The sequence below is a fragment of the Amyelois transitella genome, chromosome 24 (assembly GCF_032362555.1).
Source record: "Amyelois transitella isolate CPQ chromosome 24, ilAmyTran1.1, whole genome shotgun sequence".
Taxonomy (NCBI): domain Eukaryota; kingdom Metazoa; phylum Arthropoda; class Insecta; order Lepidoptera; family Pyralidae; genus Amyelois; species Amyelois transitella.
The window spans coordinates 4,722,723-4,739,558 of record NC_083527.1 but is presented as its reverse complement, the minus strand read 5'-3'; the positions used below and the strand labels follow the sequence as shown (position 1 = coordinate 4,739,558).

Below are 16,836 nucleotides of genomic sequence, written 5' to 3'. Positions count from 1 at the left end.
TATTAAAAATAATGTTAAGAATTAATTTGTGAAAAAGTTTAGTTTCGTAGCGGTCTCGCTTGAATTCACCAGCTGATTTTGACATCTATCAGAAAATTATAAGTCGAAACTTGAATTGCGATAACTTTATCATTTCATTTATTTGTGACCATATTATTCCATTATCATAATCAAAACGACGTAGTGGGAACAATTTTCTTAAGCGTTGTCCACCAAACTATTCGACGTCTTAAGAATATAGTATGGAATTGTCTCTGCGAAGTGTGAGATTATTCAACCGGCTCCTACGAAGACCTGTATGTATCGCTACTTATAAAAGTACAAATGTTGTGGCAAAGGAGGATGTTAATATAGAATTGGTGAATAAATTCAACCAAGACATAAAAGCTGGTGAGCATCTGTTATCAGTCAACAGTCATTTATCAGCCTATAATTCAATTTTGATAAGTCTGTAGGTACACTTTTTATTTATTTGGTCTGCACAAATTTCGCTTTTTAATATGACGTGAAACGGGAGAGCGATAGTCTTTCACGCAATAAATATGAGAGCTGTTCTTCTCCAGGCTACTAGGCTGAAGCATTGGGTTATGGTGCTGTTGCCTGAAGCGGGGGTAACGTTTTTTGCGGGTGATTTTGTACCTTTTAGTGCCCATTTTCTTCAACAGGTTTGCCAATTTCACTTCTACAGAAAAGTGGGTGATTCTATTTGAAAGTACATGGTAAATGATATTCATTTGAAAAAGTTTTTTAATTTTTTAGGTGGTGTTGTACCAGTGTTCCGGCGAGCCCTGCTATTTCCCACCCGCATCGCATTACAAGATGAAATCGGCATCTACACATATGCTGGGTTGTACCAGGCAGCCACTTTGCTTAGCAAAGAAATCTCCACACAACTTTGTAAGATTGGGTCTAGACCATTTTAATAAATAGGCCAAATTTGTAAAAGTCAAAATTGTTGGCTTTCTTTTTATCTTTTTGACTAGGAGTTTTTTTTATTATTATTAATGATTTTTTTTACTATTTGCTGTTTGAGTAGAAGAGATCTCTTCTAGGGATAATTCTGCTATTACAAGTTATTTATTTATTCTGATTTCTCTTATTCTTACTTCCTCTTATACAAATTCTTGTAACTGTGTACATTTCTATGGAATAAAGATATTACAAACAAGAACATGTCAATTAATCCAGATAATAATAAGAATGTTAAACATATTCTTTTTTTTTAGTTGGCGAGACGGAAAGAACAATCACATACATGTGCAGTAATGATGCGTCACACGTCATTGTACAGTGGGCTATATGGATGTCAGGGAACATAGGTGAGCATAAGACAGTTTCTACATAAAACAATATGTAAGGCTGATTATGAATAAGACAGTACTTATATAAGACAGATTCAATATCGTAACTGCACTGAATACACACACAATTTAATTAAATATTTTTAAATTACACAAATCTAATAAATTACGTGACGAATGAGTATAAATTTACTATGCTTATCAATTGTTTAATAAAAGAGACAGAAGTTTCTTGAAATGTAAATATATATGGGACAAAGTACACATGAAACTAGCTTCAAAGTAAAGGTTAAGTTTATTATTTTATTATACAAAAATAACACTTTTTCAGCGGTGCCCTTAACCCCAATCCACCCGGCAGAGATGCTCAAATACTTCATAACAGACAGCGGTTCAGTTCTAACAATATGCACTCAAGACTATGAGAAAATACTCCAGCCAATCACGGAGGAGCTGAAGAACCCTTTCATGGTCACTGGCAGGGATAAAGAGGTGGCTGCGCAGTTGTACCAACCGAATACTTCTTTCTTAAAACCAAAGCCTGAGGAATGTTTGGCCGATGTGGGAAGATCTAACGCTTGGTATGGAGAGAGTGAGGCGCTTATTATTTATACCAGTGGTAAGTGTGCTCTGATGTTATTGTGGGGATTTTATTGTCACTACTGTTGTTAGATGATAGTTAAGGTATTTTACAGATAAAAAATACCTAGGTTCATATCCCATATCTACAGTATTCCCGCTTTTATAAGTTATACCTGTGCAGAAGTCTTATTTTTGTATGGCGTGAAAATATTTGAGCCTATCAAAGCGCACCATATCAACCGAAATGGCCATTATGAGCGAAACAGCAGGAAACCTTTTGTATTTAAAGTTTAATACACTTATAATTAATAACGAATACTAAAGTTCTTTGGTCACATTTCCCGAAATGAGAACTCGATGGAGAGACTGGTAATTCAGGGCCAGGTGGAAGGCTAGAGAACAAGCGGCCGTTCACGAACTCGCTGGACTGACCTGATCAAAAAAGCTACTAAGTCTAACATGGTCCAGTGTACTCGCATCGTCTGTAACCAGCAGAATTGAAGCACATCACTAGAGATCGAATAATCGGATGCATATTTACCTAAACTAATATTTTGGAACTTATCGTATATTAGGTATGATAAACACCTTTATAAATGATGGATGATCATATTAAACTTATGTATCACGAAATCCCGGAATTTTTGTGCTACAAAAATGCGTTTCATACTAAGCCAACACCTCACATTTAGGTAAATTTGCATTTGAATACAGAATTAGAACATTGAGTGTATCAATGCCGAGTCCCGGAATTTTTGAGGTACAGAAGTACGTTCCATACTAACCCAACACGCCAACTTTAGGTAAATATGCATCCGAATATCCGATCTCTACACATCACTAAGAGAATAATCCTCGGGAAAGAATACGACCCGCCGAACACCTCTCCGTGTACCTCGTCTGCGCAACCACGCAAGCAAAAAGAAGAAGTAGACACTTATAATAAGGTCGTTATTTTATTGACGTTCACAGGCACAACGAGCAAGCCCAAGGGCGTGGTATGGACGCACAGCATGCTGCACAGCCAGGTGTCGGCTCTGCACCACGCCTGGCAGTACAGCTGTAGCGATGTAGTTCTGCACACGCTGCCCTTGCATCACATACACGGACAACTCAACTCTCTCAACGCCTCTCTAGCTGCTGGTGCCAGGTGAGACTTCCTCCTGTCAGCCCTGGGAACATCCCCACCTCTTTGCATAGGAGGTGGGTGCGTGTAGTGACCCTGGATCGGGTGACCCAGGTTTTTTAAACGAAGCGACTCCTATCTGTCCGCTGTAATTCTTGCAGCGGAACCTAATTTTGTATTGGATCATGGTTTCTCAGCTTGTTGTCTGAGTGTGCAAGTTTCCTCACTCACAATGTGTTTCCTCATCTGTTCTCGTAGAAATCCTCTATTCGTGCACCCCTAGACCACAAAAGGAATCTGCATGACAAATTTAAATTCTCTAGACCCAACGGTTGTGCCTTGATGCGTTTTAGGAGAAAAAATTGGAAATCAACATAATAATATACTAGCGAAATATTTCTTATATATTTTTTTTGTTTTTGAATCAAATTCAAAATTCAAAAAAATTCAAAATTTTTTATTCATTATTATAGGATACTATTATATCGCTTAATAATTGTCGTATGGTTTAACAACTTGGTTGACGTCAAATAAATTACTTAAAAACTAAGTTTACTGCCGCTTCCAAGGCGTCAGTGCAGAAGAAGCGGTAACAAACAAACAAATACTAAGTATGAAGAGATCGTGGCAAGTGGAAAGATGTAGTCTCTGCCTGCCTCTCCGGGAAAAAGGCGTGGTTTTATGTATGTATGTATGTTCGTTTAGTTGACCTTTAAAGTTGCACATCTTAAATCATAGATGGCGGTAATAGTGCAATAGATACAATTTTTCATTATTCTCTATGATTTAATTACCATTTTATATCACACATTAGATATCACATCTAGACATATATTTAAATTTCAATGCTCGAGATCAAACCCAAAGTTCTTGCAGTTTTTTCCGTAAAGTGTACCACTAAAATGTATTGGCAGCGGGATAGATTAATTAATGTATAACTTAGGTGCTGCACAAAAGGAATCTATACTAATGTTATAAAGCCGAAGAGTTTGTTTGTTTGTTTGAACGCGTTAATCTCAGGAACTACTGGTTCGAATTAAAAAAATATTTTTGTGTTGAACAGACCATTTATCGAGGAAGGCTTTAGACTTTTATATAATATCACGCTGCAACTATTAGGTGCGAGGAAATAATGGAAAATGTGAAAAAAAACACGTGGGAAATTATTCATCTTTGAGGGCTTCAATGATGCCCAAAATAACTATTCCACGCGGACGGAGTCGCGGGCACAGCTACTAATAAAAATAACTCAAATTTAATTTATTGAAATGTAAAATAATAAGGTATGTAAGCGAACAAGCTAACAAACCGTAACAAGCTGGGTTACTGCATGCTAGCTGCTACTCTTCCCATGTATTTTTTTTTTTTTTTTGGACAAATTACACAGATTGATTTAGCCTCGAAGTAAGTTCCAGACTTGTGTTACGAGATACTAACTCAACGATATACCGCTGCGCCACAGAGGCCGTCAAAGTTGTCAAGTTTGTAAAAGTCAATCAAAGGAAAGGCTAATAAATATTGCTCGAAGGGAATACGCTGGCATCCATTGAAAATCGCGTTGTAACACTTATTTAAGATTAATAATAATTCTTTTTACCGTAGGATCCGAATGCTGCCCTCGTTCGTGTCTCACAAGGTGTGGTCGTGTCTCCTTGGCATGGGCGAGCGCGAAGAAGCCAAGGTATTATTCTGTATTCTTTGAAGACTTGATATTTTTTTTAATATAAGACTTTACCGGCGTACAATGTGAAATCTCGTTATTTCGCGTTTTCGCGGGAATCTCTAGTGATCTTCGATTTTTATATCTATTTTAGTCGTTACCTACACATTAGCTGTTATTATCGTATACTTAACATAAGTGCTGTGTGGTTCCCGGCACCAATATAAAAAAGAATAGGACCATTCTATCTCTTTCCCATGGATGTCGTAAAAGGCGACAAAGGGATAGACTTACAAACTTGGGATACTTTTTTTACGCGACAGTCTATCAACCTGTCACTATTTAAAACTCAATTCTATCATTAAGCCAAACAGCTGAACGTGGCCTATCAGTCTTTTCAAGACTCTACCCCGCAAGGGATATAGTCGTGACCATATGTATGTACGTATGTATACTTAACAAAAGGTGACGGTGTTCCACGGCGTGCCGGCTATGTACGCGCGCCTAGCCGCCGACCACGACAAGATGTTCGCGGCGCAGAAACAAGCGGAGTATGTTCGCGCGACGCTCAGCCGGATGCGGCTCATGTGCGCCGGCTCCGCGCCGCTGCCCGCCTCGCTGTTCCACAAGTGGGAGAAGGTAATTATAACGTGTGAAGATAGGTATCCTTATTTATATACAGGGTGTCTGGTGTATCGCTTTACATTTTACTCGTAGTTAGTAAGTAAAAACACGAAAAAATAATCAAAAGTGAAAAAATATATCCAAATAGTACACATAGTCTACTCTATATATATATATTTAAGTGTGTATAAATAAATAAATTCTGAAACTATGTGCACTATTTGTATATTTTTGTGCAATATATATTCATCCTCTCTGTATCATCATCATCATCTCCTGTATATAATTTTGTGTACATAAATAAATAAATAAAATGGCTCTATAGATATCCGGCATGCGATTGCTGGAACGCTACGGCATGTCGGAGTGCGGTATGGCGCTCAGCAACCCTTACCGCGCCGCCGCCGGCCGCACGGTGGGCGCGGTGGGCGCCCCGCTGCCGGGCGTGGCCGCCGCGATCGCCGTACACGAATCGGATCAGATGTTGAAGCCGGTGGTCACCGTGGAAACTGACATGGCTGACACACAGGTGATTTAGCTTTTTGTTTAAATACATTTTTGCTTTTTGTATCAATACATTCTTTCTGATACGAGTATTTTAACACATAGCCTGCCATGTCAGTCACCGGTGACTGACAGGTATATAATCTTTGTATTAGCAAATCTACTATGGCAGGCTAAGTGTTAAATACCCTCTGTAAAAAAACTTGTAAGTAATAGGTACGTAGAAGTTCTTTTTTTTTTGTATACAAAGTCTTTATGATTTGTTATTTTTCAATCATCCTACAGTATTAGTTAACAAGTTTTGGGTCTGTCTGTGACTACATTTCTGTGACTACAAAAGAGTGAGACAAGTCCCTGTAATTGAGTCTGCTCTAACCGTCTGTGATAGTAGCATATTAAAAAATATTGAAAATTAAGAAATAATTTCCACAGATATCACTAGAGCGTCTAGGTTTAACAGCCAAGGAGCACGGTAGCGAGCCCGCCAAGTACGAGTGGCCTCCGCCGAAGGTCACCGAGCACGTAAAGAGCCAAGATGGCTCCTATCAGGGCGAACTGCTGTTGAAGGGACCGAGCGTGTTTAGTAGGTAATTTATCATCTGGGTAAATTTTTTTCCGAAGGGGAGACGGAGATTACATCTTTCTTGTTTCTTCTGCATACTTTCACTTTATCCACATTCATAAGTCTCTTCGTGCAAGTTCGTCGGTTTCGGGTACTCTTGACCTGATCTTTTGCCAGGATGTGCCCGAATTAATCAAAGCACTCTGTAAAATGTCTGTGTGTCTTTGTGTTAACTTTCATTGTCCTTCTGGCGTTAGTTCCAGTAACCTGTAAGCATACAAATAAATAAATATATACGGGACAAATTACACAGATTGAGTTAGCCTCGAAGTAAGTTCGAAACCTGTGTTACAAGATACTAACTCAACGATACTATATTTATAATAAATTCTTATATAGATAAACATCCAAGACCCAGGACAATGAGAGAAAGTTCGTTTCTCATCATGCCCTGGCCGGGATTCTAACCCGAGACCTCCGATGTCACAGACAAGCGCACTACCGCTGCGCCACAGAAGCCGTCATACAATGCGTGTGATCCATCCGCTGGCCGTATCTTTGACTGACTTCACTCCGGACGTTCGTCTGACCTCCGCAACTTTTGCATGGGAACTAAACCCAAAAATACTGCATCTCTACATGTCCAGGTATCTGAACCGTCCGCTGGCTGTATCGTCGACTGACTTCACCCCGGACGGCTGGTTCCGTACGGGTGACACCGTCCTGTTCGCCGATGGCAAGTTCCGGATTCTGGGACGGACGTCTATAGATATTATCAAGACTGGTGGTTATAAAGTCAGCGCATTACAGGTATATACATACATATATAATTACACATTCATTTTATTCATATTATCATGTCTGTGTCCTCTGCAGGGTAGACAGGGCCAGCAATCTTGAAAAGACGAGAAGTTCACGTTCAGCTGAATGGCTTAATGTTTTCCTCCCGGCTTTAGTCCCGGTTGCATCCTCATCACTGTAGAGAGGAGCCCGGGGCATGCCTTTGACCATGGATCCTGGATTTGGTGAGTCAAGGTTTTTACACGAAGCTACGAACATCTGACCTCCGCAAACCTTTGCAGGTAAACCGTACTATATATCCGTATTGTATCGATGTTTACGCATCCAGTTGCCTGAATGTGCAGGTTTCCTCACGATATTTTCCCTCACCGTAAGAGCATCGGTTAGTATTCAAACTAATGTACATAACTTTTTTAAATAGTCATCGGTACATGGCCGAGGTGGGATTTGAACCTGTGCCTTTATGCGCATCACGCATTTTAACCGGGCACCTTACCGATTCGACCACGGACGCTCGCGTTGCTAACAGCTAAATTAAGGTAGGCATGAAAGTTGCTATATTTGATTACAGGTAGAATCAGCCCTTCTAGAACATCCGAGCGTAGCAGACGTCGCCGTGTTGGGCGTTGAAGATGAAAGTTACGGAGAAATTGTCACCGCAGTTGTAGTTCTCAAAGATAAAGCCAAACTTACACTGAAAGAACTCAAAGACGAGGCAGGGAAGCGTCTTGCACCTTACCAACTGCCGAAAACAATGGTCATAGTTAAAGAGATGCCCAGGAATGCTATGGGCAAGCTAGATAAGAAGGAGATAAGGAAATTGTACGCGAAAGAACTGAGTATGAAGGGTAAGAAGTAAGGTTGTTGATTTGTTAATGTTGGTCACAAATGTTGGATGATATATTTGAAATCATGATTGTTCGCTTGGAAGTTGGTCACAAATTTTATTTGAAGTTGATTATGGATTCGAATTTGCTATTTTATATTTTTATTTGAGATAGTTGGGGTACACATTGGTCACAAATATTGGTCACATAAGTTGTTTGTTGGCGTTCTGGTAGATTAGTTATACTTGTTTGTTGGCGTTACTTAAATTTTATTTTTACATATTTTTTTTTACTATAAATAGTGGTTGCGTTGTTTTTTTTACTTGATGATTTTAAATTTTAATTAGGTTTTTAATGATAAAGAACGGATAAAATTATGTTGAATTGTTTTAGCACAAAAGATTATATGAAAATGGTAGGTAGGTACTTACTTGTTTATCGATGTTTATGAGTGTTATTTTCTGGGTTACGAGAGTACAATCTTCCAATTAAAAAAAATAAGAAAACATACATAACATATAATCACGTTCATATCCCTTGCGGGGTAGACATAGCCAACAGTCTTCAAAAGTCTGAAAGGCCACGTTCAGCTGTTTGGCTTAATGATAGAATTGAGATTCAAATAGATTGAAATGAATCCGTGTGGTGTCCGGCACGAATAGAAAAAATAAGCATAAAACAATTTCTAAGAATGATCTTTTCAGTCCCCCTGCACTGCACCTCTCAACTTATTGGTGTAATTAGAAAGTGTAGTATTCCAGTTAGTATGTAGATCAGCCCACGGAAAGACTTCGTTAAACGATTTTCAAGTTAATTATTAACTATTTCAAAGACGTTATGTTGACAGTCACCTTTAAAAAGTTGAATATTTAAATCTGTGATTTAATGTTTGGGTACATACCTACAGAAATTTACGCATAATAATATGAGGTTGATATTTCATTCAATATTATAGAATTGTACCGTACTTGTTAAGGTTATTTACTTATATTGTTTGCTTTTAAAATGTATGGTTAAATGAAAAAGTGCCTGTAAACTGTTATTCACAAATTAGTCACAAATATATTGTTGCTTTTTTTTAAATGTTATTTTTTCCGAAAAGTACAGTCACTAGTTGAATATTTTAAATATTTAATGTGATAGGTAGTCATAATACAAACGCCTTTCTTTGACTGATTGTTTAATAAAAGACATTTAATTGTTATTAAATTCGTTTTATTTAATTATAATACTTATATCACAATAATTGGCATACTAACACACACATAAAATATATGGAAGATTCCATTCTTTATTTTCCACTCCAGCTATATCTTTCTCTTTTTCTTGTTAGTCGCTTAGAATAGGAAGAGGCAGGTATATTTAGTAAGTAGTCAATTTGTATAGGTACCTTTAATGGTATACAATTATATATCAAGCTAAATCGTCTGGACTCTTTAGCTATCTCTCTCACACACAAAGTAATTTTCTAGACTAATAAGAGACAGCAAGTGTAATATTAGTAAGTTATAGTTATCATAAAAACTATTCTGTGTCAATATGTAGGTACGAGTATTCTTATAACATATTCAAATTATTTATTCTAATTCAGATCTATTTACAATTTCCAATTAAGTATTTAAAATATGATATATTTCTCCCATCATACATTATTTCATTTGGGGAAAAATTTAATTTGCTGTCAGTCAGTATTAATTGAAAAGTGTCTAGACATTCTTCATTTATTTATTCAATTTTTAGTAGTTTAAGCCTTGCCAGTAACACTTAGAAGAACAGGTAGAAACTAATTTACTGAATAGCTAAAATCACACTTTGATAATTCTCCCCGTTGCCTCTACGCAACATAGAACAACACAAATGTTCTCTTATAGAACATCAAAATTAGATAAGTGTCCGTTCTGTACCTACATTGGTACTATTATAATAATACACAAAATATGTTAAAAACTAGGTTGATATTGTAAAAAGTTCCTAGCCGCCGCCGTAGCGTTCACCAAACATGGCGGAGTAAAAGTGGCGTAGCTGATCGCATCCGCCCAACTAGAATATGTAGCCAAAATAGTCGCAGCTATACCCATCAACATCACAGTTACAGCTAAAACTATATCATACCATTTAATTGTATAACCGTCTAGTTCCCCGATCCTATTGTAATTAGTAAACGTTTGATAGTTACTATGGAATGGGGTTAAAAGTTGCGTTGACGCGCCATTTCCACCTAAATTGTGTCCGCCATTTTGTGTACCATTTTGCCGGCCATTTTGCGAACCATTTTGCCGGCCATTTTGTGTTATCGCGCGCCCATTTTGAACGCCGTTCGAACCGCCATTTTGAACGTTTGATGTGAACCTATTGTAATTTATTGAAGTGCATTCCTTGTTTATTAGATTGGTCTTCATGTAGCAAAGTTTTAAGAAGAATAGTGGGGGCAGGATGAACATAAGTGGTCCTGTTAAAGTGGACCCGATGAGGCCCATGACGAGATCGAATCGCGGCACTGATTCTCCCAGGAACACGGCGACTGCGACAATGCCGGAGCGCAGTAAGCATCTTCTTATGCAGAAATCTGTAAAATGATTCGTAGTTTAATTTTAATTTTTACCTACAATTTATTTCTGCTGACCTAAAACCTATCTGTGCCTTCCACATCCCAATTACAGTATTTTTTCATCCGGATCCAATTTCGCAATAGAGCATTTCTTAACCGGTTAAAATGATTCATAGGTATTCGTAATTAATCTATCCTCCATTGTTTTCCACATTTTGAATCATTTACGATTATATATATATTTATTTAAATCATGCATTAAAGTAAATTGAACAAACCTTTAGGAATTTTGAGGAGCTCTTCAATATGCTGAAAGAGAGCGGAGTTTCCAACGGCACTGGACAAGCAGAGTTGGATGGTCACCAGCAGAGCCACCATGTAAAGTGTATACGACGGTGGTATACCTGTCAACAAGGACATCATCTAGGTTAATCTATTGAAAAAGAAAGAAGAAACTAGTTATTTAATCGTTCCAGTGATAATTTCGGGATATCTCTTGGTGTTCTCTAGAAAAGGAGGGTAGGTTGAGATCACATCTTTCCACTTGCCACGACCCCTACAGGATAAAGTCTCTACCGACCCCTCTAGAGAAGAGCCGTGACGATATGTATGTATGAACAGGGATCGTGGTAAGTTCGAGAATGTAGGTTCTGATTACCCTACTGGGGCAGACCTGTGATGTCATCTATGTATACATGGTTAATAGCAAGTGGAAGGATGAAGTAATCTACCTACCTTTCTCCCACCTCGGATGAAGCGGTGGTGTTATGTAAGTACAACATACATCTAATCACGTCTCCATCCCTTGCGGAGTAGACAGAGCCAACATTCTTGAAAAGACTGATAGGACATGTTAAGCTGTTCTAATCTTTCTGGCTTAATGATTGAATTGAGATTCAAATAGTGACAGGTTGCTAGCCCATCGCCTACAAGAAGAATCCCAAGTTTATATCCCTATCCCTTAGTCGCATTTCAAGACATCCATGGGTGCGAGATGGAGTGGTCCTATTAATTGGTGCCGGGAACCACACGGTATATTATCATGGTGCTCACCTTGCAGAATGTTGTTGTGGACGTCCCCGCCGTACCTGAGCGCGGCGAGCGCGGTGGTGATCGTGAACATGGTGATGGTGACGCAGAACCCGCCCAGCACCGCGACGTTGATCTTGCGACTGTCCTTCATGTCCACTTGTATTGTCAGAAGAAGGGGGTGGATGTCGAACTGGAAAAATGTTGTTTTTTTTGGGAGGCCCCAATATAGTTCCTTGTGGAACACCTACTTTAGTTACGCAATTATCTGATTTATATTTTGTTTGGTCTATGTTTTCATTTATGTTTATAATTTCGACGAACTAAATTCTATTTTCAAGGTATTTCGTGATATTGTGATTGCTTGGAAGATATTGCATAACGCAATAAGGCTGCCTTTTGTACATAATAGCGATTTCTAAGTTCCTTAGAATTCTAGCAAAAAATCAACTTTAAATGCAATATTTAGAGCCACGGTACTCCAGACCAAGCGAAAGATCTTTCCTTTTGTGCTGTGCTCGAAATACTGCTAATGGCAACACAAGATTTCCAACGCGAATGAAGCTATGTGGGTACAATGAACTTACTTGGAAAGCAATGATCCCATACGCCACGAGGAAGTCCTCCACACTGGGCTGGTACTCCAGCAGGCCACCAGAGCTGGGCGGAGACACATCGTCCTGCAGTATGCAGGTCCACGTGCAAATTGCGACCGTGCTCACTATTACTACTGATGTTACTGCTAGGGGCCTGGAAATTACGTCATGTTTGTATTTGGCGTTGTTTTTGCGATCAACATTGTTATCGAACTTCAAGGAAGTATCACTTCTTTGATCTAGAGGTCTTTTGTCTTTTATGTAAGCCGTGAGGGCACGCGGCACTTTAGAACTACCAATCGTAACACAACTTAGCAATTTAGCATTGGCGGTTGTGAAATTCACAATTTCGAGAGACTTTGGATTCGTTTTGATTAATAATAGGATGGTTAGGATTTACAATTTACTAAAATCACGTAAACAAACAACTTACTTCATATCCTTCGGCGATCCCAACCACATGACTGGACACAGGAGAAGACCGATTATGAGCATCCACACGCAGTATGAGATACCAACTTCCCCGCCGGATATCTTCCACCAAAATAGCTGCATGCTTTGGGCCGCTGGAATTGGTGTAAGAGAACTTATCATCAATATTATATATTCTTCAGAAGAAACAGTGTGTTATCATTTTTAAATCTGATTTAATTACCCTGTTAACTAGGTGTTGGATAATACATAGAAGGCACTACCATCTCAACCGACTCTTTGATCGTGTTCATCGGCAGAATCTTTCGAAACGTAATTCAAAAGAAGAGTTGTGCGATACTGAGTTCTGTTTTTTGTTATGTCTCTGTTTTTCTGTTAATCAATGTCTAAAGACCTTGTTTAGTACGATTCGAGTGTCTCAGTATGACGTAGCCTTACCAAGAATAAAATTAGGTACACCAGCGCCAAAGACAGCAGCATCGATGAGGAAAATCACTAGACTCCGTGCCGGCACTCCGTATGCTAACTCTGCTACTGCTGCATACGGAAGCCTGTCAACCAAAGATTTACAAAATGTCATCTTTTCAACATTTAATTTTGTACGAGAAGAACAAAGAAAGTCACATAATTAAGTAGATTCCCAAAGGTACGCCAGGAATTAGACATTATTTTTGTCGCGAGGAAGGGATGTAACAATTTGGACGTTATTAATTTAATTATTAACTAATTTATGTACACAGAAAACATCGAGAATGATAAACCTAAGAAACAGAATAAAATAGGTTCTGCTTATTTAAAAAAAAATCTCTTTCAGCAGACCCGAGATAGGAGACATGATGGAAAGGGTGACAGGCGTTTTCTCCACAAACACAACTATTTGTAGAAATACATACATAAACAAATACATTAATATAATATTTTAAAATGCATATAAAATGCATAAACTTACATAAAATATAAGTATACAATAGATACCAAATTTGCAAGGCTTGGAGGGGTAATTATTTTATTAAGTGGTTGATTTTGCACTTCTCCTTATCCTACCAAACTTACAATAAAATTTAACGTAAGTAGGTACCTCGTTCGAGTGCCTAGATGACTTCTTTGTTGGTGAAGACTTACCGACTCTTCTCAGTGATATCAGGCGTGATCTCCTGGGCCAGCAGCCAGCATCTCCCGAGTAATACCGCTGTGTACAGCTGAAGTCCAAACACTGAGATCACAAGGGGCACTCCGTAAATACCTGCAAGGAATGGTTTATTTTAACTCTTGCATCTTCTAGAGGATCATACAAACCATGTTAATCAGAAAAGCGTCATCATCACTCAGTTTTTTCAGAAGGTGTATGTGAGACTACTTTTGATCCCATTGGCCACGATGTTGTCTGTTTTGTGGGTGTGGTTGGAAGATACAACCTTCCCCCATACACCTGGCACAGTTATTTTCTGAGCCTACCGTACAGATACATACATATAATCAAGTCTATTACCATTGCGTGGTAGACAGAGCCAAAAGTCTTCAAAAGACTGTAAAGCCGCGTTCAGCCGTTTGGCTTAGGTAATGATAGAATTGAGATTCAAATAGTGACAGGATGATAACATATCGCCTTATAGAAGAATACAAATTTATAAGCTTATCCCTTACTCGCCTTTTACGACATCTATGGGAAAGAGATGGAGTAGTCCTATTCTATTGGTGCCGGGAATCACACGGCGCCGTAGTAAGTACACGAATACATATTTTACCACAAGAAATGACGCTCTTCGGCAGTGCGATAACAGGGAACACTCCAAATAGGTCCACTATACACAGGATAGTGAACAGCACGCTGAGGCCACCAGTAGTCTGACCCACGGTGTAGTCCTCATGGTGAGTCACCAGCGCTGTCTGCTTGTAGTTGGAGGCAGGCGCGACCGGAGTCTCGAGGTGGGGGAGCTTCATCGTGCCTTATACTGGGGACAAATTATTATGAAGAGTTAGATATAATTAATACCGTTATCGCAGTCCTGTGAAAGGTCAAAAATGGTGACGAATCGAGTTTCAAGTGAAATAATTTTTAGGAACCCTGCACATTCTGACATATCAGGATCTTTAACCACAATACAATATAAATCCTGAATCAAGTTCTGCATGGTTGCAGAGGTCAGACGGGAGTCGCTTAGTATAAAAACCTGACTCGGACCAGAGATACATACTAACACTAATTGGTAAGATGCACTAGGTGAATTCAATTTTTAGATCCATATCATCTATAGGAATTGTATGTGGTCGGAAACCAATATGTCGAAAGTGGTGGAAGAGCATTAAATTACATAAGTCTACCTATATTTTTTTCTAAATATTAAATCTTCATTGCACCTAAAAAAAAATTGACTTAATGCCATAAGGCATTACCTATAGCTATTTTATGTTAAATTAAAAAACTTGTTTGATATAATAACCTTAACCTTGCGTCATTGGGTCAGACTTGCGACCAGTTGAACATGGCATGAATCTAGAATGGGAAACACATATCAAATAATATACGTTTTTTAATTTAGGTAGGTACCTAACTTAAGTAGTTACCTAAATTAAAAAAAAATTCTAATAATTTTAATTCCTACTACCTTCACGAATAGCTGCTGCTGTCTGTGACATCAAGATTCTGCCAGCTGTTCTGCTCGTAAAGCGTAATTTCCCACGGGAATTTCAGGATATCCCCTCTTAGGGCACTTCTCATTGAAACATACTTATGGTAAATTTTAGTTTTCTGCAACCTGTAGTTTTGATATCGTTTCTATCATCTAGGCAATCACAAGTATTGCAAAAATGTGTTAAGTTTTTGATTCGTGAACCGACCCTGGAGACGTAAAGTTTTTCTATACTTCGAGATTAAGCAATCAATAATTATTTGGAAATTCATACCGAGATACCAAAAACTTTTTTATTTTGTTCATGTAAATAATAAATGAGTTTACTTTTACAAACAGTAGCAGACTTGCATAATATTATATTTATTCAACACATACATACCTTTGCTTCCCAAATACAAAGAAAGTTAATGGTAGTGAAAATTTTAATAGACTTCATAAACAATAAGTTTGGGAATTTTGATTTCTATGCTATCACTGTACACAACCACGCAAAATTAAAAAAAAAATATTTCTGATGAAAACAACAAGCAGAAAGTTTAAAACTTAAAAAAGTAAGTACCTACTTCCAAATAAGTATATCATAATATAAAGTACTTAACGAACCAGTTTGCGAAAGCAATTACAATTGCGCATTTTCATTAGCTTGTTAAATAATAGTTACCATAATCTTTTTATTGAGCATGTTTATGTAAATACCCACATTGATACCAAAAATTAAGTAAGTACCTACCTACATTATGGTTTGTTTATTTGTTACCTTATCGTGCTAAATCAAAGTCGGATACATAATAACTAAGTAATCTAGGTACGTTTAGGTACCAATTTTATACATCCTTACTTAAATATCAGTCACTCTAAGCGTACTAACCACGTAAGTGCATTTTCCATCTTAACGTAACCAATTGTACTTTCGCGGCCGTTCAGCCTCCATTGCTTGACATTTAGACGAATAAAACTGACTGACAGATTAGTAAAAAAAGGACTATCGACTGGACTGAGATGACGACCTGACATGACACGCCTTGATCTGAAAATCGGGTGTTTTTAATGTGACCTGACTGACCCACCAGATCCTCAACTCGTTCCTTTACCTTTCATCCCGGAAATTCGCTGTTCCCGTGGGATCAGGGCGTTAGAAGTATTCTAAAAAATAGTCGAGTACTATAACTTCCTTAAAAAAAATGGTGTCACAAAGTTAATTAAAAATTAATGACGTGACGCTTTGATCTCGTATTTACAAGGCTGACAAGATGGCCATTGATGGGTTGGCCAAGGAGATACTTATATTATGCACGAGATAGGGTTATCTTAAGTTATCATTTATCATTATTAAAGGCATACTAGATTACGCCGGCGGCTTCGCCCGCATGATTCCTTGCGAGGTAGTCAGAGCCAACAGTCTTGAAAAGACTGATAGGCCACGTTCAGCTGTTTGAATCTCAATTCTACCAAACAGCTGAACGTGAAACATAAAATCCCACTTAATTCCGTCCCCCCTAGGACTACATTCTAAATTTCAAATCTATATTAGATGCACCGGTTTCGGCTGTGTGTTGATGTCAGTCAGTGTCTTCTTTTATATATGTATATGTATTCAGATAAGGTGCCTCA

The 16,836-nt window shown here is 38.2% G+C and overlaps 2 protein-coding genes across 2 annotated transcripts; one reads left to right on the top strand and one right to left on the bottom strand.

Annotated features, from left to right (window-relative positions):
• Window positions 1-74: 74 nt before the first annotated feature.
• LOC106135992 (malonate--CoA ligase ACSF3, mitochondrial) lies at window positions 75-9,184 on the top strand. Its single transcript, XM_060951352.1, has 11 exons — window positions 75-390; window positions 760-897; window positions 1,227-1,319; window positions 1,633-1,920; window positions 2,856-3,033; window positions 4,612-4,690; window positions 5,135-5,308; window positions 5,619-5,822; window positions 6,230-6,384; window positions 7,007-7,169; window positions 7,732-9,184. Exons 1-11 carry the CDS (start codon window positions 243-245, stop codon window positions 8,017-8,019), a joined length of 1,908 nt encoding a protein of 635 aa, XP_060807335.1. The 5' UTR covers window positions 75-242; the 3' UTR covers window positions 8,020-9,184.
• Window positions 9,185-9,240: 56 nt separating this feature from the next.
• LOC106135797 (probable sodium-coupled neutral amino acid transporter 6) lies at window positions 9,241-14,533 on the bottom strand. Its single transcript, XM_060951353.1, has 9 exons — window positions 14,338-14,533; window positions 13,715-13,835; window positions 13,031-13,143; window positions 12,594-12,726; window positions 12,152-12,314; window positions 11,589-11,757; window positions 10,814-10,939; window positions 10,311-10,553; window positions 9,241-10,205 (listed from the first exon to the last, which is right to left on the bottom strand). Exons 1-9 carry the CDS (start codon window positions 14,531-14,533, stop codon window positions 9,928-9,930), a joined length of 1,542 nt encoding a protein of 513 aa, XP_060807336.1. The 3' UTR covers window positions 9,241-9,927.
• Window positions 14,534-16,836: the final 2,303 nt, after the last annotated feature.